Here is a 23977-nt window from a genome sequence, read left to right on the forward strand (position 1 = left end):
TGTTTCTTCAGCCCATCAGAGGGCACTATGGCACTAGAACAGAGCAGCAGCTCCCAACAGAAAATAATTTCTGTAGCTTCACATTTTGCCCACCAGAGGGTGTGGTGATTCTAGAACAGTGGTCACTAACTTTTTTACCCCCCAAGATCACTTTTTAAAATGACAGAACAAGCCAAGATCTACCACCCCGCCCCTTCCTTGAAGCCCCGCCCTCTCTATTCTCCTCCTCTCCGTCACTTGCTATCCTCAACCCTTATACTGCTGCTTTTTTTCCCAATTATTCTATAGGAAGAGGTTTTTCCAACATTTGGCCTGTCTAGACTGGACCAAATGTCAGAAAAACCCCTTCTTTTGGAAGCCCCCTAATTCCTCATGGAAAGAGGAATATAGGGGTTACCAAAAGAGCATGTTTGCTTTTCCACTAAAAAAAGTGGAAGAACAAACGCATCCCTGGATGCAGAAGAGTTTTTCTGGGATACCTCTGAAATCCCGGAAAAACTCCTGCAGTCTAGCTGTACCCTCACTGGATTGAGACATGATGTGTGGGCTCTGGGGTGGGAATGAGGGGTTTGGGTGTGGGAAGGGGTGAGAGGTGCAAGCTCTGGGAGAAAATTTGGATGCAGGAGGAGGTGGAGGAGAGGATGCTGGCTCAGGGAGGGGGCTCCTGGCTGGGGAGTGTTGGGGTCAGGTGGAGGGTTGGGGTACTGAGTAAGCCACAGGCTTGTGGATGTGAGGGTGCAAGAGTTTAAGATGGGGGATGGAAGGGGCTCAGGGCAGGGAGGTTAGGAGTATAATGGGCTCAGGACACAGATTTGTGGTGTGTGGATGGTGTAGGAGTGTTGGGGCAAAAGACTGAGGATGTGGGGGTGCAGGAGTTTGGCAGTGTGAGAGGCTCAGGACAGGGGGGAGTGCAGGAGTGTTATGATGCTGCGGAACAATGGGGGTTTGTTGACCAGGCTTTATTTTTAAATAAAATATGTCAAACACAAAAAGTTTCAGCATTGTTTTTATTTATGAGAACCTGTTTTGATTCAGGGGTCACTGAAAAGTCAGTTGGGGCCACACAAGTGAGATGCAAAAAAAAAAAAAAACCTCCTCCAAAGCCTCACTGATGTGGCCCCAACTGTGCTGGTGGGAGCAGGGGACTAGTGGGGAAGGGTGCTAGTGGGTGCTGGGTCTGAGGACAGGGTGTCAGTGGAGGCAAGGGTCAGGGTGATGGGGTGGGGACAGGGTGCTGATGGGGGGTAGGGGTCAGGATGCCAGTGGTAGCAGAGTGCCAGTGGGAACGGGGCAGGGAATCCTTGATACGCGGGGAGGGCGGGGACAGGCAGCTCTGTGGGCACCAGCTACTTCTCCTCCCCGCTGCCTGTGATATAGAGGCAACGGTGGGGAGTTAGTTATTGCATGTAGTCAGTAGGTTTAACTGATAAACCCAAGGTTATTAGCTAATCGTGTGATTGACTACACGCTGATGCCGTGAGTGGTTGCGATTAAGCAAACCGCCCCCTTCCCTTGGGTTCGCTGGGACTGTGCAGAACTCTAGTCTGCCCCCTTGCTTACCTGGGAAGTCGTAAATAAATTTACAGTAAATACCAATTTGTGTCTTAATCAATGAACATAACTTTATTGATGTTGCCACTTAATGAATAATAAAGTCAAAACAGAACAGCTGAGAATTAAAAATAAAATAATAAAAGGAAAAATATAAAAAGTATATTGTTTCTGCTAGCGTGATTACAAGGATACTTAGTGACATCAGCTAATTCGTTATCTAGTTTAGTTTCTTATAGATTAATTTTTAAAAGAACTGCAACTACGAGGATCCCTGATCTTATAGCTTATCGAGATTATTTTGTTTTTCTTGATTTTTTTTTTTAGACTTTGTTAGATTTTTTTTTACTTTTTGTCAGATTTTTTGACTCACCTGATCAGGTGTAGCAGCATCTCTCTACTGGCCAGGTAGAGGACGACGAATGCTGTTACGATGCCTGCCTCGGTATGGACCTCCTGCCTCTTGTCTTCAGAGAGCAGCATGTGAGTTCAGTTTCCAGAATGAGTTGTAGATGTTGAGGTACCCGCTGTCGTTGCTGCAGGGTATTTATGGCCTGATCTCTCATTGTCTATTCAGTTCTTTGGTTAATTTGAGATGAAATTTTTTTTCTCTTAAGGGCTAGTGAATTAGCTGAGAATCTTGTAAGTAGATGCAAAAAAATTTTTTCTCTTGGACGAATTTGGTGTGTTACTCAAGGGCTAGCGAATTAGATGAAGATCTTTACTCTTACAAATTTTACTGCTTATCCTAAATTATCATATTTCATAACACATTTCATAATACACTCCTTAACGGCAAAAAAGTCAATCCATGTAGTCCGTGGTTAGGCTACTTCCCCTTAAACATAACTGTCTGTTCTTTTGCTATGGCTTCATTTTAAAGAGCTGCTAATCATACATGACAGCTGACATCCCTAGTGAAGAGCACAGGTGAACAGCAGGTGCAAGGACACATGTAGACGTTAGCAGAAGTGCCTGACTGAATAGGAGAGGCTAGAAATCAGCAAAGGTCTGCATGGGATGGTCCCTAACAATCCCTTCCTACTCTCCCCAAAATCTGTTCCATAGTCTTCTCACCCATACCCAGCAACCCTTGAAATTCATACCCAGATTCCTTCCCAGCAGTTACTTCCCTCTCCCTCACCTCCTCCATTACCCCCTGACAAAACTCAAGTCTTTGCACTGCTTCTGAGAGGTGCAAGAAGTCAAGTGCTGTTCTGTAGTTTAAATGAATTATTACTTAGAGTTATGTATTAATATATGTAGTAAATAGTCTATTTGTCAAAAACATTTCCTGGATCTTTTTTGTTATGGATATACTTTTTGACAGGTTATTTTAAATAAATTAGCAAAATAATTGAAATTGGTGTGACTATATTTATATTATTTAGACAGGTAGAATTTTGCAAAACTTCAATATTGTGTGCAAAATTTTTTTTGGTGTAAATTTCTCCCAGGAGTAATCTTTTCCCTCTGTGTATGAATCTGAAACTTTATCCCTACTTTATATTGAACAAAAGGTACAATTTTCAGAAGCATCCAAGTGCTTTCATATATTGCAATGTATGTTAAAAATGGTTAAGTATTATATATAGCTGAAAAATACTTATCATTAATGTGATTGCTCATAATTATTGGTATTGCTACTATCATTCTTCCTACTTGGAACATTTATAAATTTTATTGAAAACAATTTTCATTTGTCTTTGCTGCGATAAATGTCCCTATGTAATGCCAGCTTAGCCAGAGAGAGGGGACAATGATGTCACTATTCAGCACTGTGTGCGCAGTCAATCAGTAATACGATTGCCTGTTATATACCACCATAAATCCCTGTACTCACTTTCAGGGAGCGTGAATCACGTGGGTGACTGAATATGAATATACTAGCACCGTATCGGACAAAGTCGAAGCTTCAGCTGTCAGACCAGTTGACCATATATAAGATTGTTATTAGGGGTTCCACAAAATTCTTTTGAATTTAAAAGGGTTCCATGGCCAAATAAAATTGGGAAACACTGCTATATAGAAATGAAATTTAAATAGTAATGAGAAAAGGTTGTTTAAAATGTTCATTTTCTAGCTAGATTAGATGAATAGGTGAAGACATGGAGTTGTCAATTTGTTCTTCAGTTCCCTAGAGAGTCCTCTGACTCATTAATATTTAAACAAAACTTAAAATAAAATAAAATGATAGCCTCTCATTTCAGAGGCTTTAATTGGTTTCACACTATAGTAACCCATAAAAATTCAAGTCTATAGTGTTAACAATAGTGACATTTGAACTCAGAAGCATGTAGAATTAGAGGACATCAAGACAAGGCATATTTAGACTGGTGGTTTTATTATGACAGTATGTGATTGAGCATACGTGTTGACTTCCGCACTATGGTCCAAGCCCTGCCCTCACTCCATCCCTTTCTCCAAAACTCCACCCCTTCCCTGGTCTTTCCACCCCTGTTCTGCCCCACCCTCATTCTACCTCTTCCCCCAAACCTTGCCTCTGTCCTATCCCCACCCCCGATTCCACTCTCTTCCTCTAAGCCCCCACCATTCCTCTTCCTGTCCTGCCTTCTCACCCAGCTGCATCCTGTCACTGCTCCTAACTCACCTTCCAGGAGCATCCTGAATGCCAGAAATCAGTTGTTCACAGCACACTGGAAGTTCTGAGGAGAAGTTGGTCAGTGAGGCCTCCAGCAGGGGAAGAAGACAGAGTGGGAGCTTGGCTTAGCACACCCTAATATTTTCCGGGGGTTGCTTATTAGTTTTGAGATGAAACTTTTAAAGTCCTAGACCAGTGTTTCTTAAACTTTTTAAGACTGAGAAACACCAAGCAATAATTTTTTTTTTTATGGGGAACACCAAGGATTTTTTTGTGGAGGAAAAAAGGGGAAAAAAACCACCACACAGGACCAGGAGGAAGGGTAGAGGACGGAACCTAGAATTGTGGAGTGTGTCGATTGAATCGTAGCTTTGATTGGATGCAGGAGCACTGTATAGCTCTCATGGTCAGTGTTGTGTGCAATCAGCATGCACCTCATTTCACATGCCCTTTTGTTGTTACATGTGTGTCACTTTAGTTATACCAGTAGGGAAAAAAACTACACAGACAGAAACCAGCGGAATCTGCCAAACCTGCAGATAGGCAGTGGTAAACAAAACATGTGGGGCACACATAGATCCCCGATGGACTGCATTTGGCCCATGGACTGCAATTTATTCTCCACTGTATTAGGCCCATCTTATGGACTATACATTGACCTGTTTTGGTGTGGGGTTATCTTTGGAAAAGACTCTTCATTCCAGAAAGCAGATACTGTCATAATCATCTTCAGAAGATGAAGAGTCCTGTGGCACCTTATGGACTAACAGATTTATTGAAGCATAAGCTATCGTGGACAAAGACCACACTTCATCTGATGAAAGCTTATGCTCCAATAAATCTGTTAGTTTGAATCTGCAAAAGCGATGAGGAGTCCTTTGGCACCTTATAGACTAACACGGCTACCACTCTGATATTAAAGAAGATGAAGTAAGTGAAATGAAAATTTGCTTTGAAAGGAGGGATGGAGGAAGACCCCAACAGTCTGTCACTCAGCAAAGTTGTACCTTATTTTGATGCAAGACAAAAAAGAACTAATTACAGCAGTCAAACTCAAAGCACAGCTTCAGCTTAGATAATTTTTAACAAAATTAATAGCCTCAGTTTTAAACAGAAAACATGAAAGTGGATCAGTTACAGAAATATTAGATAAGGGTTAAATCCCTCCCAAAAAGTAGTATGAGAAGATATATCAAACAATCTTTTGTTCAAATGCAAGTAATCAAATGCAAAATGAGCAGCAGTTGCTATCTTGTTGGTCACCTACTTCCAGTGATGGTTGTTACATTGAAACATTAATAATAATGACCAGAATCAAGATATTAATCCCATTAGAGTGACCTCTTAAGTTTCTTCTTGTTTTACAGGCTAATCGTGATGCTGTACTGAGCAGAATACCAGAGCACAAAAATGATCGCATCATCAGTTTGCAGAGTGCATCTGTAGTCTATGATTTGCTTACAATTGCCTTAGGGAGAAGAGGTCAATATGAAATGCTATCAGAGGTACGTCTGTGATAGTCAATATTTTTTTCTGGTGCCATGTCTTCAGTTGTTTCCAAACATTAAACTATATAAAATGTAGATGATAAAACTCATTTGAAACAAAAACTGTCATGAATTTACTAATCTGTTCAGTTGTGGTGTTGTAGTAATAGTCTAAACAATTTTGTAAAAAATCTTGTGCAGTAACAAACTCTGTATATATATTTTAGAGACTTGTGTGTCTGTCTGCGTGTCTCTCTGTGAGTCTGTTCAAGAACTCCTCCTAAACAGTAAGCACCAGGACAGCCAAATTTGGTATGCTGCTTCCTTGTCTCCTAACTTAAAGCAAGGTCAGGGTTTGATTGTGTCAGAACAACCAGAAGTGCCAGTAAAGGGTTTGTTTCCCATAACATGGAAAGGGAGCGGTTGGGCTGTTTAGAGGACCACGATACTGAGAGGGACCACTGGAGGCAGTGAGCCCGCAGGGGAGAGCTATACTGCTGAGTGTCCACGGGCCAGCCGTACCACCAAGGCAGTGGTCAGGAGGGATGAGGCTCCACCACCTTGTCTGCCAGCATACCAGGTAAGTAGCCCCCTGCCTCAAACCCTTTCCCCCTCTCCTGCTCCTTGGCTGCAGCTCTGGAGGAGGGAAATAGGAGGGAGAGAAAAGGTCCATACAGAATGGAATCCTCTGCTCTGAGCCCCTCCTGACTGTCGCACCCCCATCCCCAGCATCCTGCACTGCCCTACACACATACCTGCTTTGAAGGACCTGTGCAACACCTAGTAAGTCTTCTAGTTGTATTGTAGTAAATCCTCATTAGTGAATAGTTGGAAAAGTAATTTGTGAAACTATTTCTTTTGAGGTGAGTATTTTATATAATTTACCCTTTTGGTTGAGCAGCATTGGGAGTGCTCTAAAAAGTGGAAGGATTAATAAATAAATAATAATAATAATAATAATCTGGCTTTTACATAACTAAATGAGCTTCTCCTTGATCGTTTCTTCAGATTCCAGCTATGGAAATTTGCATATGCCTGAAAAGTTTTATTTAAATATAAAATATAGAAAACTGTTCTTTTTAGATATGCCTTACATGTTTAGGGCATTTTAAAGTGTGATCTCTTTCTCAAATGAATAAAGGCTAATCAGGCTTTGCATAAGAGATTTTTCTCTTGCTTAAAGCAATGCCTTGAATTCAGCAAAATGCTATTAACTGAGATTCATGATTAGCCATCTGTATCTACCACGAGCCTTTAGTCACACCTGAATTCCATACATTTCACTTGACTTGAAAAGCCTGTCAAGGAATTGATTAGCTGGAAAAATAGTAATGTGCCTGAAGAATCCTTCACAGTGAATAGTCTAACTTTAAAAAAAAAAATCAGTAGCAGTCAAATACCTGTGAAGCTTTTCTTGTCAGTATCTCCTCATGCTCAACTCTGCAGTATTTCCTCCTGTAACCAACATTTTACAGTTTCAGATGGCTACATGCTGTTTTTATTAGAGTAATAGTAGCCCTTCCAGAATAATATGGATTTTTATTTATATTTATAAAGATATTTCTCTGTATAACATTTCAAATCTTCTAAAAATCATTTTGATGAAACTCTATAATGTGGGCTCTCAATTAGCACAGAAATCAGTATTTATGTGATAACTGAAATGAAGTGTATTTGGTCTTTTATGGATTCAGGGTAGACCCTTCTGAACCAATAGCACCTTTCCCCAGGCAGGTCACTAGAAATCAAACCCAGTTCTTTTTATCAGATTCGTAGATTTATAATCATAAAGGACTGTTATGCTTATCTACTGTAATCACTTGCATATCATAGAATCAGAACTGGAAGGGACCTCAAGAGGTCATCGAGTCCAGCCCCCCGCCCTCAAGGCAGGACCAAGCTCCGTCTACACCATCCCTGACAGATGTCTATCCAACCTGTTTTTAAATATCTCCAGAGAGGGAGATTCCACCACCTCCCTTGGCAATTTATTCCAATATTTGACCACCCTGACAGTTAGGAATTTTTTCCTAATGTCCAATCTAAACCTCCCTTGCTGCACTTTAAGCCCATTACTCCTTGTCCTGTCCTCAGAAACCAAGAGGAACAAATTTTCGCCTTCCTCCTTGAAGACACCCTTTTAGATATTTGAAAATCGCTATCATGTCCCCCCTTAATCTTTTTTTTTCCAAACTAAATAAGCCCAGTTCATGAAGCCTGGCTTCATAGGTCATGTTCTCTAGACCTTTAATCATTCTTGTCGCTCTTCTCTGTACCCTTTCCAATTTCTCCACATCTTTCTTGAAATGTGGCGCCCAGAACTGGACACAGTACTCCAGCTGAGGCCTAACAAGTGCAGAGTAGAGCGGCAGAATGACTTCACGAGTTTTGCTTACAACACACCTGTTGATACAACCTAGAATCATATTTGCTTTTTTTGCAACAGCATCACACTGTTGACTCATATTCAACTTGTGGTCCACTATGACCCCTATATCCCTTTCCGCCATGCTCCTTCCTAGACAGTCGCTTCTCATCCTGTATGTATGGAACTGATTGTTCCTTCCTAAGTGGAGCACTTTGCATTTCTCTTTATTAAACTTCATCCTGTTTACCTCTGACCATTTCTCTAACTTGCTAAGGTCATTTTGAATTATGTCCCTGTCCTCCACAGAAGTTGCAACCCCACCCAGTTTGGTATCATCTGCAAACTTAATAAGCGTACTCTCTATCCCAATATCTACATCAGTGATGAAGATATTGAACAGTACAGGTCCCAAAACAGACCCTTGCGGAACTCCACTTGTTATCCCTTTCCAGCAGGATTTAGCACCGTTAACAACAACTCTCTGACTACGGTTATCCAGCCAATTATGCACCCACCTTATCGTGGCCCTATCTAAGTTATATTTGCCTACTTTATCAATAAGAATATCATGAGAGACCAAGTATCAGAGGGGTAGCCGTGTTAGTCTGAATCTGCAAAAGCGACGAGGAGTCCTGTGGCACCTTATAGACTAACTGAAGTGTAGGAGCATAAGCTTTCGTGGGCAAAGACCCACTTCGTCAGATGCATGTAGTGGAAATTTCCAGAGGCAGGTATAAAAGTTTCTACTACATGCATCTGACGAAGTGGGTCTTTGCCCACGAAAGCTTATGCTCCTACACTTCAGTTAGTCTATAAGGTGCCACAGGACTCCTCGTCGCATGTGAGACCGTATCAAATGCCTTACTAAAGTCTAGGTATATAACATCCACCGCTTCTCCCTTATCCACAAGGCTCGTTATCCTATCAAAAAAAGCTATCAGATTAGTTTGGCATGACTTGTTCTTCACAAACCCATGCTGGCTATTCCCTATCACTTTATTACCTTCCAAGTGTTTGCATATGATTTCCTTAATTACCTGCTCCATTATTTTCCCTGGGACAGACATTAAACTGACTGGTCTGTAGTTTCCTGGGTTGTTGTTATTCCCCTTTTTATAGATGGGCACAATATTTGCCCTTTTCCAGTCTTCTGGAATCTCCCCTGTCTTCCATGATTTTTCAAAGATCATAGCTAAAGGCTCAGCTACCTCCTCTATCAGCTCCTTGAGTATCCTGGGATGCATTTCATCAGGACCTGGTGACTTGCTGACATCTAACTTTCCTAAGTGATTTTTAACTTGTTCTTTGTGTATCCTATCTTCTAAACTTACCCTCTCTCTGCTTGTATTCACTACGTTAGGCACACCTCCAGACTTCTCGGTGAAGACCGAAACAAAGAAGTCATTGAGCATCTCCGCCATTTCCAAGTTTCCTGTTACTGCTTCTCCCTCCTCACTGAGCAGAGGGCCTATCCTGTCCTTGGTCTTCCTCTTGCTTTTAATGTATTTATATGAGGAATATAATTTCACATAGTAATTTTTGCATGATGTCTGTGCCTTCTGCTTAAACTGTACCATATCTTTTACAAAAATATCCAGTCTTGATATTAAATATTACCTGATGGATATCCCAGTGTTATCCCAATGCTTAATGGCCCTCCATGTTAAATTGTGTACTTTATTCTTAGTCTGGATTTATCTTGCTTTATTTTCCAGCCATTGGATCTCATTATGCCATGAGCTAGAGACTCTTCTACTGCCACAAATCTTCTGAACATTTACTTACGGACTGTGATAAAATTACCTTCTGAATTTTCTCGTTGATAAGACATGTTTTCTAGACTTTAAATCGTTCTTAACGTTCTTCTTTTAACACTTTTTCATTTAAAAACATTTGTTTACGTGTAGACAACAGGACTAGACAGAAGTATTTCAGGCCTTTTCTCATCAGTGCTATATGCAAAAATAATACCCTCTCCCTACAATTACCTGATATTCCCTGCTTATATGTCAAGTAATTATCCATCTTTGCCAATGTACTGAAACTCATGTTCAGCTGGCTATCCACCATGACCCCTAAATTGTTTTCAGAATACAGTACCCCCCAACCAATCCTGTAAGTGTGACATACTTTTACTCTTTTTTTTGTTTTGTTTTTGTTCCTAGGTATATGACCTTGCTTCTAGCTAAATTAAAATGTATATTGTTTAGAATAGTCCAGTTTACCAAGTACTCCAGATCACTCTTATGACCAGGGCTCACCAAACCGCGACGAGCCCTGTTCGCCAGCCGCGCGGTTCGGCACACTGCGCATGCACAGACCGTGCTGCGTGGCTGTGCCGGCTTGTAATCTACTCGCCACAGGCGAGTAGATTACATTAATTGTCAAGCCCTGCTTATGACAAAGCTTTGGCTGTGTCCTTATGGTCCTGTGTTTCTAGATGGTTATTGTATGCCTCAGAGGCTCACTGTGACCCTCCACACTTCCTCTTATCTTTTCTAGAGACCAGGGTCAAAGCTTATTGAGCCATTCTCATCATTGGCAAAGTTAAAGGATTGGGTTGAAACCCCTCCGTAATTTTGCTTCCCTTTTCAGGAGCAAACTTTTTAATGGTATGGGGAGAGTTCCCATCCAGAGACTCTTGGTAGCTGCCTTTTTCCTTGGCCACTTCCCCAAACACTCCCCTAGTACCTTCTCCCTGGTACCTGAGTGAATCTTCCTTCTTCAGCACAGTTTTTCCTTTCTCCTCAACACACTTCCCTCTCAGTCTTTCATTCTTCCCTAACCTGAGGGGAAACTGGATCCACCTAACGAAGAGAGGAAGGAGCATCTTCGCGGGCAGGCTTGCGAACCTAGTGAGGAGGGCTTTAAACTAGGTTCGTCGGGGGACGGTGACCAAAACCCTGAGGGGAGTGGGAAAGTCGGATGCCGTGAAGAAATGCAGAGAGGAAGGGGCAAGAAAGGAGGACCCATGTTTCGAATGGAGAAGATAGGACAATCAACTGGTTACCTGAAGTGTTTGTACACTAATGCGAGAAGCCTGGGCAACAAACAGGAAGAACTGGAGGTCCTGGCCCAGACCAAGAAATATGATTTAATTGGGATAACAGAGACTTGGTGGGATGACTCGCATGACTGGAGCGCTGTCATGGAAGGATATAGACTGTTCAGGAACAACAGGCAGGGGAGAAAGGAGGAGGATTTGCACTATATGTAAGAGAGCACTACGATTGCTCTGAACTCCAGAATAAAGAGGGAGAAAAACCTGCTGAGAGTCTATGGGTTAAGTTTAAAGGAGCAAACAACAGCATTGATGTTGTGGTTGGTGTTTGCTACAGCTCACCGAATCAGGTGGATGAGGTAGATGAGGCTTTCTTCGGACAACTGAGCGAAGCTTCCAGATCGCAGGCCCTGGTTCTCGTGGAGGACTTTAATCACCCTGACATCTGCTGGGAAACCTATATGGCAGTACACAGGCAATCCAGGAAGTTTTTGGAGAATGTTGGGGATAACTTCTTGACACAGGTGCTGAGGGATCCGACCAGGGGCCGTGCACAGCTTGACCTTCTACTCACAAACAGGGAGGAACTAATAGGGGAAGTGGAGGTGGGTGACAACCTGGGAAGCAGTGATCATGAGATGGTAGATTTCAGGATCCTGACCAAAGGAAGAAAAGAGAGTAGTAAAATACACCCCTTGGACTTCAAAAAAGCAGATTTTGACTCCCTCCGAAATCTGATGGGCAGAATCCCCTGGGATGTTAACATGAAGGGGAAAGGAGTCCAGGACAGCTGGCAGTATTTTAAAGAAGCCTTATTGAAGGCACAGAAAGAAACCATCCTGACGCGTAGCAAGAGAGGTAAACATGGTAGGAGACCGGACTGGCTTACAGGGGAAATCCTGGGTGAACTTAAGCACAAAAAGGAAGCTTACAAAGAGTGGAAACTTGGACAAATCACCAGGGAGGAGTTTAAAGGTATAGCTCGAGAATGCCGGGGGGTTATCAGGAAGGCGAAAGCGCAAATGGAATTGCGACTGGCTAAGGATGTGAAGGATAACAAGAAAGGTTTCTACAGGCATGTTAAGAAGAAGAAGGTGATCAGAGAGGGTGTGCGGCCCCTAATCGATGAAGGAGGTAACCTAGTGACAGATGATGTGGGGAAAGCTGAAGTACTCAATGCTTTCTTTGCCTCTGTATTCACGGACAAGGTCGGCTCCTGGACTTCTGCGCCAAGTGACACAAGATGAGATGAAGATGGACAGCCCGTGGTGGGTAAAGAACAGGTTAGGATCTATTTAGAAAAGCTAAACGTACATAAATCCATGGGTCCGGACTTAGTGCATCCGAGGGTACTGAGGGAGTTGGCAAATGTCATTGTGGAGCCTTTGGCTATTATCTTTGAAAAGTCGTGGAGATCGGGAGAAATCCCGGATGACTGGAAAAAGGCAAATGTAGTACCCATCTTCAAAAAAGGAAAGAAGGACGATCCAGGGAACTATAGGCCGGTCAGTCTTACCTCGGTTCCTGGAAAAATCATGGAAGGGATCCTTAAGGAATCCATATTGAGGCACTTGGATGAGAGGAAAGTGATTAGGAATAGTCAGCATGGATTCACAAAGGGCAAGTCGTGCCTGACCAATCTGATTAGCTTCTATGATGAGGTAACTGGCTCGGCGGACATGGGGAAGTCAGTGGATGTTATATACCTTGACTTTAGCAAGGCTTTTGATACGGTCTCCCACAATATTCTTGCCAGCAAGTTAAGGGATTGTGGATTGGATAAAGGGACGGTAAGATGGATAGAAAGATGGCTAGAAGGCCGGGCCCAGCGGGTAGTGATCAATGGCTCGATGTCAGGATGGTGGTCGGTTTCTAGCGGAGTGCCGTAAGGTTCGGTTCTAGGACCGGTTTTGTTCAATATCTTTATTAATGATCTGGATGAGGGGATGGATTGCACCCTCAGCAAGTTTGCGGATGACACTAAGCTGGGGGGAGAGGTAAATACGCTTAAGGGCAGAGATAGGGTACAGAATGACTTAGACAAATTGGAGGATTGGGCCACAAGAAATCTGATGAGGTTCAACAAGGACAAGGGTAGAGTCCTGCACTTGGGACGGAAGAATCCCAAGCATAGTTACAAACTGGGGACCAACCGGTTAAGTAGTAGTTCTGCAGAAAAGGACCGGGGGGTTTCAGTGGATGAGAAGCTAGATATGAGTCAACAGTGTGCCCTTGTAGCCAAGAAGGCTAATGGCATATTAGGTTGCATTAAGAGGAGCATTGCCAGCAGATCCAGAGATGTCATCATTCTCCCTTTATTCGGCTTTGGTGAGGCCGCATCTGGAGTATTGTGTCCAGTTCTGGGCCCCCCACTACAAAAAGGATGTGGACGCATTGGAGAGGGTCCAGCGGAGGGCAACCAAAATGATTAGGGGGCTGGAGCATATGACTTATGAGGAGAGGCTGAGGGACTTGGGTCTGTTTAGTCTGCAGAAGCGAAGAGTGAGGGGGGATTTGATAGCAGCCTTCAACTTCCTGAAGTGGGGTTCCAAAGAGTATGGAAAGAGGCTGTTCTCAGTAGTGACAGATGGCAGAACAAGGAGCAATGGTCTCAAGTTGTGGTGGGAGAGGTCCAGGTTGGATATTAGGAAAAACTATTTCACTAGGAGGGTGGTGAAGCAGTGGAATGGGTTACCTAGGGAAGTAGTGGAGTCTCCATCCCTAGAGGTGTTTAAGTCTCAGCTTGACAAAGCCCTGGCTGGGTTGATTTAGTTGGAATTGGTCCTGCCTAGAGCAGGGGGCTGGACTTGATGACCTTCTGAGGTCTCTTCCAGTTCTAGGATTCTATGAAACTTTTTAAAGTAGCGCAACAGGCATTAATTGGCTGCAGGTGCCTGATTAGTCTGCTACTTTGGGCTACTTAATTAGCTTCAGATGCCTGCCTGCCTTCATTATGTGGCAACAGTCTCTGGCAGTTCACTCAGGAAACAGAAAACCATTCATTGTGCTCCTAACATGTCTGCCCTCCACCAAACTATGTACCCAGCTGTGTCCTGCGTCTGTCACACTTTTGTATTGACCTATCATTATTTATTACTTTACACACACACACACACACACACACACACACACACACACACACACACACACACACACACACACACACACACACTATACTTCAGCCTTGCTGTTTTCTGTATCATGTGAGAAGACAATAAATGAATAAGAGAAATCATAAACCTAACCTTTGAATTGTATTTTAGCCAATGCAGTACTCAGCTCAGTGCATACAACAACTATAAAAACCAGTAATATTCAAATTTATTTCATCCTATGATAATGTCACCTTGTAAATTCAATTAATCAATATGGCTTTGTGTAAACACTTCTTAGTATGTTAATGAGCTACAGAATTTCTTAACCTATTTTGGAAACTACCGAAGTATAAAGAATTACCGTATATACTCATTCATTAGCCCATTTGTTTATAAGTCAACCCCCCCCCAAGATGAATAGATAAAAATGGCAAAACGCTACAACCATTTCATAAGCCAGCCCTGTATTTCAGCAGTTCATAAACTTCATTTCTCACTTCATGGGGGTAAGCCACTGGTGCTTCAGGATATTTTGTTCACCCGAAGTGTCTGCAGGCATGGAGCCCTGGAGCTCCCAGTGTCTGCGATTTGCCACCCTGACCAGTAGGAGCAGTGGAAATTGGTGTCCAGCATGCCTGCGCTGCTTCCTGCAGCTCCCCTTGGCCAGGAATGGCAAACTGATTTCACTGTTAGTTTTAAATACTATTGCTGATTATGATATAGTATTCAAACAAAGTTATTGAACATGTAGAGGTTAACAGTAATTGTGCTGCTGTGTATTAATTCTGTATCAATGAGAAGCAATGTAGGCCTTCCTGACAGGGGCAACCAGACAGAATTTGAATGAGTAGTGCTGTGACCCAATGTACCTGTTTGCATCACCACTGGAAACATCTTTGTGCAGGAGTGCTTCAAAGGAGTTATTGGTTGTTTAAAAAAATAAGGTGGTATAATGTAAATATTCAAACAGTGACATAATTATTAAGTATCGTAATTAACAATATTCCTGTATTCAGAAGAAATTTCCTATAAAAAGTTTAGAATATGTAAATTCTATTCAGTAAACAGAATGCCTAGGTAAAACATTTCTTGCTATTTTCATCTGTTTCAGTCTCAGTATTGTATCGTAATTCACTTCAGCTTCTTTTATGTGGAAACACAAGAAATATTGACTCTGTTTTCTTTCTATACTTTGCATAATACTAAGGGCTCATTTGAATATCAAAAATAGCTTGTAGGTTCTTAAAGTTTAGGGTTATTTACTGGACATCTGCCAGTGCTGAACACCTGGTTCACATAATTGGACTTTTCATGCTAGGGAGGTAAATGCTAAATCAGAAGAGCTTTTTTAATTCAGAAGAGCTTTGTGTCTCTGGACTCTCTGGAGCTGACCTCATTTAATAAGTGTAAGAGGAAATGGTTTCTTAATGCCAAAAGCAAATATGAAACTTTTGTACTTGGTACTTGGCACTAACTGAAATATATTAAATCTATATATACTAATGATCAGTGTACCTTATAGCATCCAATTACAGGCAGTCCCCGGCTTACGTACAAGATAGGGACTGTAGGTTTGTTCTTAAGTTGAATTTGTATGTAAGTCAGAACTGGTACATATTGTAGGGGAAACTCTAGCCAAACATTTCTCCAGAGCTCAGTTTTATTCTCCCACACCTCACTTCCCTCAGTCCTTTATTCTCAAGCTGAGGTGTCTGCTGAGAAAAGCCGCTCCGCGTCTCCCTGGTCTGCTGGGGCGGGCGCTAGCTTCGCGTCTCCCTGGTCTACTGGGGGGAATCAGCTAGTGCGGGGTTGCCTCACCCTGTTTGTAAGTAGGGATCCGATGTAAGTCGGATCCATGTAACCCGGGGACTGCCTGTACTACACTTGAGAATCTCAGCTGAATATTCAGTGTGTTAAATGTGAGTATTCTGATTTCACACTCAATTGTAGCTTGAGTCTAGATTTTTTTTTAAATTGGAATTAATGCTGCCAGATCAATTTTTCATAGTACCAGGACCATTTTGGAAGGTGCTACGGCTAAATCAAGTGTTCACTTTGAATGAGAGGAGTAGAGTCATTTCCTTTGACTCCTGAGTCTTTAAGAACCCAGCAGCTGGAAGTCTCAGGTCCTGCTTCTAAACAGCCACACAGCAGATATATATTACATAGTTCTCCTTCAATCAGAATAAAAAGGAATCTTTAAGGATTCGTGGCATTGGGGGAGAATTGTTCTCTTTAGCTCTTAAGTTTTGTAATTTCTGTTAGTTATCCTGTAGACTCTGACAACTTCTGTTTGTTTTTTCTTGTTGAGTAGTAACATTTATTGTGTGTATTATTATAGTCCTAGAACCCCATGGTGCTAAATGCTGTACGCACACAACTGAAATATAGTCCTTTTCCCAAAGAGCTTATTATCTATAGGTATGCAAGCTGTTTGAACCAATCAGGTTTTCATTTCATATATTTTAAGTGAGGTGTTGTATGCAAAATAGTCCTAAGGCTTGTTTGTAGATTTGTATCTTCTTCAGCCACTAAGATAATCATATGCATAAATCTTTGAAAGTCCTTAAGTATTTTATAAACTTAATAATAATTTTTATTTTCAAATTAGTGTTTAGAAAGAGCAATGAAGTTTGCCTTTGAAGAGTTCCATCTTTGGTATCAGTTTGCACTGTCCCTAATGGCAGCCGGAAAAGTAAGTCTAGTCTTTTTCTTTTCTTTGTATTGATGCCTAGCAGTAATAAAACGTATAGTGTTTTTCATCTTTAGAGAACTTTGAAAACATTAATTCTCACAGAATCTTTGATGATAGTGTACCAGTGATTGTGGTCAGCATTGTATAATGCACAAATAAATGCAGCTCTTGCCTCCAGAATTTACCATATAGACAGAGCAAATGTTAAATATTTGGACTTTGCTGTTAAATACACTAAACTAAGCACTGAAGTGACTGTAAGTGGTATTATTTTATCTATTTTAGATGAGTTATCCTATAACACATTATTCTGAAGAAAAATGCAATAGAATTTTTAACTGCCATTCTGATCAGCAAGTGCTTGATTTTTAGAGACCAGTTCACATGATTCAGACTCATCTTGGAAGACAATCCAGTAGACTTCTAAATGTATTTAGTCAGGGACATCTTCTCACACCATTATTTGTCAAATATTTTTGCCCAGAATTCAAAACTCAAGGACAAGTAAAAATTGACTTGGAGTATGGCAACCCTCATTCTTATACTTCTGGATACATTTTCCCCTCTTTAAGTATGAATTAGTATGGAGAACAAGCGATTTTTTTATGTGGTATGAATACTTAATGTCTCCTGCTTTCACCAAGCTCAGTTCAACTGTGCCTATATCTTTTCTACAAAGAAAGATTATTGAGAATATTTTATTTAAAGGAATGGTTTGTGACTCTCTTGTCTTGGGGGTCTTTTTCTTTTTGCCCCATCCTCAATTTAGTTCGGAGTGGCATCTAAATGATGCAAGGGACAGAAGTGAAAGAAAAAAGACCTCAGACTCAGGAAGTCATAAAGGGCTGATCTATACTATACCTGTTCAAAAAGGGCCCTTACATGCTATTATACATCACTTGAGTACAGCTTGTTTAGGCTAGGATGCCATATTTCCCTGTGCTGACATCTGGTAAAATTACTCATATTCAAGCAAGTTCAATGGCAGTCAATCAGAATTATGCAATACAGACTAGGTATGTAAGGGGATGTTCCTTGCAGGAGGAATAACGGTAGTTTGAATTAGGAGCTTTAATTCGAACTACCTAGTCCGTGCCGCGTGTAGCCGCGGGCAAATAATTTGAACTACAAGCATTTAAAAATGGCTCCTGCCCGGGAATATGCAAATGAAGCCCGGGATATTTAAATCCCGGGCTTCATTTGCAAGTTCGAATGCCTACATTAGCCACCCTAGTTCGAAATAGGGTGACAGTGTAGACATGCCCCAAGCGACTAATCAACTAGTCAACTATATGATAAGCAAAAGCTTATTGGATAGTTGACACACTAGTCAACTAGTTACTTTCCTCCCCTCCCCCTTTGCTGCCTCTACCACAAAGAGGCAGCAAGGATGGAGGAAGAGCAGTGGGTGCTGGCGGGAGCCGGCTTAAAAGCCGGTTCCCCCAGCTCCAGCTCCATGGGAGGGGACAGGGGCACAGTGGTGGCCAAGTTTGAAATGTACAAGAGTCCCTGCTGGGGCTCTTGTACATTTCAAAGGCAGAACGTGGAAGTTCTTATCGATTAATCAAATAGTTGATGGAAATCCCATGGACTATTCAATTGATTAATTGAAATTTAACATCCCTAGTACAGACATTCAAATTAACAATAAGTTGACTCGAACCCCTGTTAAAAAGAAATACAATATAGTTGGATTCTTTTTACTTACCTTCTTATTTTTAAGGCTTTAGGGTTCAGAGGTGATACTCACACAAGCTTCTCTATACCTCTCTCACACAAGGAGTGGGGGGTGAGCAACCAACCTGACCTTCTCTGCCCAGTGTTCACTGCCCTCCTTACCTGTCTAGGCCCCAGGTTGAACTAGCCTCTCTTTGTACATGGCACTATCTCTTCCTAAGGCAACATGTGAGGGGGCAGATAAGATCATATTTCCCCCCCCCTTCTCTCTCTCTCTCTCTCTCACACACACACACACACACACACACACACCATTTGTGACAAGGTTCACACCAGAATGAGACTAGTGGCAGTTTTTTGGCACTCTGCAGGAAGGGAGGGATGGGAGCTGCTTCCAGATGCAGAGGGCAGGGAAAAAGGATGACCTGTCCCATGTCATTGCATAGTTCATGTCTCCATCCCCACTGCTCCTGTCCTGTAGATTTAAACAGTTTGTCCTTTTCTGTCCACACAGTGTAGAAAGGCAGTTAACACCTCCAGACTGCTGACCATTGACATAACCCAACTGCTTCCTTTCCCCCAGCTATAGCTGGGATGGGAAATGGCTAAGCCCCAAGATTGGGTTGCACCCCAAGGTATAGGGAACCTTGCTGCCCAGGCTTCAGCAAACCTGGCCACAGAGATGGCTCAGCACAGGAGGTGGACTTATGGGATGGAGTAGCTCTGTGTTCCCCAGAGGAAGGACCCAGGGCAGGAGGGACAGGTGAAGTGGGTGCTAAGCCTTCTTCCCTGGAGTTTTCTGTGTGGGGCTTTAGCACATGAAGGGGTGGGCTCCTTCTGGGCAGTGCACCATGCCAGGGGATCATCCAAAGGAAGTGGGGGAAGGAAGAAGCCTGCCTGCCAGGCTGATGGTGAGTTGAATGCTCCAACAAGGGTCCGGTCTTCAGCCCAGTTCTCAGAGCAGGACATGCCCCACCAAGTGGGAAAAATATGGAGAAGCAGCAGAGCCGGGAGCAGGATATGAAGGGGCAAAGAAGGTACAGGACAATGAGAGAAGGAGCATGTAAAGGGCTGATGGATGGAGAGCAGAGGGGACACATAACTAGTGGGATCAGACACCCTGTTTTTAAAGGATCAGAGGGGTAGCCGTGTTAGTCTGGATCTGCAAAAGTGATGAGGAGTCCTGTGGCACTTTATAAACTAACAGATTTATTGGAGCATAGTGGGGAAAGACCCACTATGCTTAAGCCCTCCTGTAGCAGTGTTGACCTCTTTTCCCCTCCCCCCATAAAAATGGGCAAATTGTCCCATATTTTTTGTTCTCCCCCACATCAGTACTGGTGGGTCCTGGTGCTGGATGGATCCCCATTCCCCAGCCACCTGCCCACCAGCAGTGAGTGGGAGGGTCCTGTGACCAGTGAAGAAGATGAGTGTGTAAGGCTGGTGGCAAGGCAAAGCTATAATGTGTGGGGCCAGCTACTTCCTCTGCTGGTGTGTCACTGTCGTTCCTGCTGAATGCCAGCTCTCTGCCATCAGGGCCTCGTCTGTATCTTGTTTCTGGCTGGTGCTGTAGGAGAACGGAAAATATGGGGCAATTTGCCCATTTTTAACAGAATGTGGGGATTCTGTCGGGAGGGCTTAAATGCAGAACTGTCAGTTTAAAAACTAGATGTTTGGTCATGCTAGTTCTGACTATATTCATCCCATCCCTTCATTAGTCTTGCTCCTGTGCTGTGGGGAAGATTGGAAGTGTAGTGTTGTAGAGTAGAAAACTTTGGTGTTGGTGACCCCTTTCATATAGCAAACCTTTGAGTACAACCTCCCTTATACATTAAAACACACGTTTTATATATTACACTATTATAAATGTTGGAAGAGAAGTTGGGTTTCATGGTGGACTCTGAGGGTTTATGACATCCGCCATGTAATAACCTTGCAACTCCCTGAAATCCCCATTTTGAGAACCTCTGCTGTAGAGGAAAGATGAACCTTCTGCTTACCTGTTAGAACATTTCCTAGCTCTTCTGCACTTCTGGAGTGGTATACAGAGCTAGCATTTGATAAAACATGTTTGACTATTCCGGGTATAAAGTCTGATATCTGAACTGTACAGATGCTTATGACAGATTTGTCAAAATAAAATAAATCTGTAGAGGTTCCTTTTGAAAATGTAACATGGGGGGCTTGTAGCTGTGAGATCTTGCACTTATGCTTCTAGAGTTTCACAGTGAAAAATGTATTTTTACACAGTCTGCTCGAGCTGTGAAGGTCTTGAAGGAATGTATACGTTTGAAACCAGATGATGCAACTATTCCACTCCTTGCTGCAAAGTTATGCATGGGATCTCTTCACTGGGTAAGTTTATATTAGCTATAGGTCAGCAATAACTGAACGTTTCAGAATGTGACCAGTTCTTGGCTATGGATTTTGAAAGTACTGTGAGCACTCTGACACAATTTAATAGAATATTTGATTAATATACAGTACAGAAGTACTTCCTAGAGGATTACAGTTGAACAGTATTTATCAGTGACTTTATTTCTCTGGGGTTTAAAAATATTCAGGAACAGTTTTTGCCATTAGTCAACATTTAATAAAAGTTTATACACCATTCTGACTTCTTAATAAATGACAAACACTTCAGTACACAACTTTTTCGCTTGTATAGGATCAGGTTTTATGCCTGCATGTTTCAGAGATAAGTAATTATCCACACAGCACATCACTTGCTTTAGTAATTAGATTAGTCACTAATTTTAATTTTAAGTGTAAACAACTGGAGGGGGAATTGTGACAGCATTGCATTTTAGTAACAGAAGGCAAAATTTCTTCTTTTCACGTAATAGATTTACTCTGTGTCTGTGTGCATGTGCATTCGTGTCCAAATGGTAAAGCAGTTTGATGTATTAAACTTTTGCAAAATATAAATATTTTGAGTTTTGCAAATAGAGTGAATGAATACTGTGTCAATTATACAAAGATCAAAAACATAAATCATTTTAGATATCTATTTTTTGAAAGAAAAAATTGAAAATTTGTAAGTATGATAAAGCCTAAAACCTGCTTTATTACAGACCTAATCACACGGCTGTCCACAAAAAAAAAGTTTCATAAAACCATTTCTGTTAATGGCTAAGTTTTGAAAAAACTCACTCTATACAATCTACATTTGGGACTGTATTTAACTTGAAAATGTTCTTTCATAGGCTGTGTCGATGCTATGAGCTAAGGTCAAATCTATTATGGTCAATTTCTGATAACCTGATTTTACATAGTCGAAGGTCCCATGTCCCCACTGTGGGGAATTCAATGTAGTTTGATGTAATGCGTCCCCAGTATGGAGGCTGCCATTGACTTTGAGGGCAATGCACTGTTGGAAGCTATCCCATAGTGCCTGCATCACTTCGCATTTTGGGTTATGGTCCCAGTGCATACTGGGACCAAAACTGTACAGTGGTTATGGGTTCCTGTTAGAGTCCCATTATATGCTCGTCTACTCCCTCCCCCCTTGCTCGAGATCAATGGAAAACAGTCTTCTTCCACAAGTGATTGCTCAAATCAGTTCCACATAGGTATATGTGCACTGTGTACATGCGTTGTCGGAAGTTTTTTTCCCTAGCAGTAATCATCAGGGGAGCACCGTGGAGTGGCACCGCCATGTCAGCTAATGTTACCCCTGCTGGCCCTCCACCCACTCAGTTCTTTCTTACTGCTTGTGACGGTCATTGGAACATGCTGTGTTCTTGCTCTGCGAGCACTTCTGAGCAGTTATCTGTTGTTCCATAGTTAGTGCATTTCTAAGTTCATTGTTCTTATCTCGTTGTAAATCAGGGCTACTCAACATGCGGCCCGCGGTCCACATGCGGCCTGTTCGTTTGTGGTCCAGGGGTGGGAGCTAAAACAAAAAGTCGTCAATATAAAGTCGTCTTCTGTTGAGATGCGTTTTAGTAAATTTCTGGACTGTCATTGCTCATTAAAAGTGCTGACGTATGGGTAGAAATGGGGTAAATATTTCATTTTATTAATAGCAGAACTGACTTGAATGGGGCCTGCGTGTTGTGTAGTCTTGCTTTAATTTTGTATTTTTGCCCGTCACTGTGAAATAAGCTATTTGTATATATTTGCATGTATATTTGCATGTGTATGCAATCACACTTAAGTTGCGGCCTGTACCATGTGTTGTGGGTATCATTGTGGCCCCCTGGGGCTTCCAAAGTTGAGTAAATAGTTGTTACGTGTTAGTATTTAGCTAGTAGTTACTTCGGTGCAGGGCTCGCTTCGTGTCCCTGCCACATGCTGCAGAGCATGCCCAGGCCCTAAGGCCCTGTGTGAAGTGCCAGAAGCCTATTCCCTGTGGGGATCCCCATGAAGCCTGCCTCTAGTGCTTCAGAGAAGCCCATCTGTCTGAGGCGTTTAAGATCTGCAGGGGCTTCAAGTCACATACCAAGCAGGAAAGAGTCCTGCCTGAAGATCATCCTTATGGAGGTGGCTCTTAATCTGGCACTTGCGTCGGATCCAGCACCAGCGACTGATAGTGCACCAACTTCGGTGTAAGGGGCACCTAGACACTCAGCACTTCCCAAGTCCTTGGCATCATTCCCAGTCTCCAGTGCCTCAGAAGAAGCAGAGACCTAGCAGGAGCAGCTCTCCACCAAGGCACATGCCACATCAGTATGCTGTTGGGGGGGGCACGTAGCACCGGCGAGCACGACACCCAGACTGTCACAGTTGGGTTGGCATGGCTCTAGCCTGTGTCAGGAGTCCAGTCCTGTGGTGGACCTCACAGAGCCTTCAATACCAGACACTTTCTAGGCTGCAAGGGACCTTATTGAGCTTACCTCGTCCCAAACTTGGTACTGGGCCCAGTGAAGGAACATGAAACAAGTTGGCACCATGCCACAGCCGCGGCATTGAGCATCCTGGCACCAGACACAAGAGGACCTTATAGCACAACCCCAGTGCTGACAACGCCAGCGCTGGTACCAGGCCCTGCACTGTCTCTGGCAGCGACACTGACCTCCGCTTCACCCCCAACCCAAGCAACAGAGCTAGCACTGACCTCGTCAATGGGCCCTCTGGATGCTGGCACATCAGTGACAGGTGGACCAGCACCGAGGGAAGCCAGAGTCCGTGGCTCAGCACATCCTTTGCCAGAGATCGCCGTCCGCTACCACTATGGCATCCTGGTTGACCTCTGAATATTCCACTGATTGGGAGGTTGGAATCTGAGTGGTCATCTCAGGATTCCAAGTCATGGTCATGGCAGCATTCCCGGCACCAGAGTACATCGATGCAGCTGCAGCACCAACAGCAGCAACCTTGACCACAGCCTACTCCTGTCCTGTTGGCGCAGCAGTCCTGGCCACTACAGTGGCAGACTCCTGCAGTGGCTATTCTGGACCTCCTAGGCCTATCATCAGAGCCAGGGTGCAGGCTGTAGATCGGAGTCAGTCTAGTTGGGACCGAGGGCTCCTCCAGTGACCCCGGTGACTCGTTCCCCC

General features: G+C 42.9%; 1 protein-coding gene across 5 annotated transcripts in view; it reads left to right on the forward strand.

The window, feature by feature from the left end:
- TTC7B (tetratricopeptide repeat domain 7B) overlaps positions 1 to 23977 on the forward strand; it is a 256223-nt gene that overhangs the window by 82206 nt on the left and 150040 nt on the right. For all 5 annotated transcript variants that reach the window (XM_075926715.1, XM_075926716.1, XM_075926717.1 and 2 more), the window contains 3 exons: positions 5521 to 5658; positions 16716 to 16799; positions 20727 to 20831. In XM_075926715.1, coding sequence (XP_075782830.1) covers positions 5521 to 5658; positions 16716 to 16799; positions 20727 to 20831 — 327 coding nt within the window. The remainder of the gene's footprint in view (positions 1 to 5520; positions 5659 to 16715; positions 16800 to 20726; positions 20832 to 23977) is intronic.

Source organism: Pelodiscus sinensis, chromosome 4 (assembly GCF_049634645.1).
Source record: "Pelodiscus sinensis isolate JC-2024 chromosome 4, ASM4963464v1, whole genome shotgun sequence".
Lineage (NCBI taxonomy): Eukaryota > Metazoa > Chordata > Testudines > Trionychidae > Pelodiscus > Pelodiscus sinensis.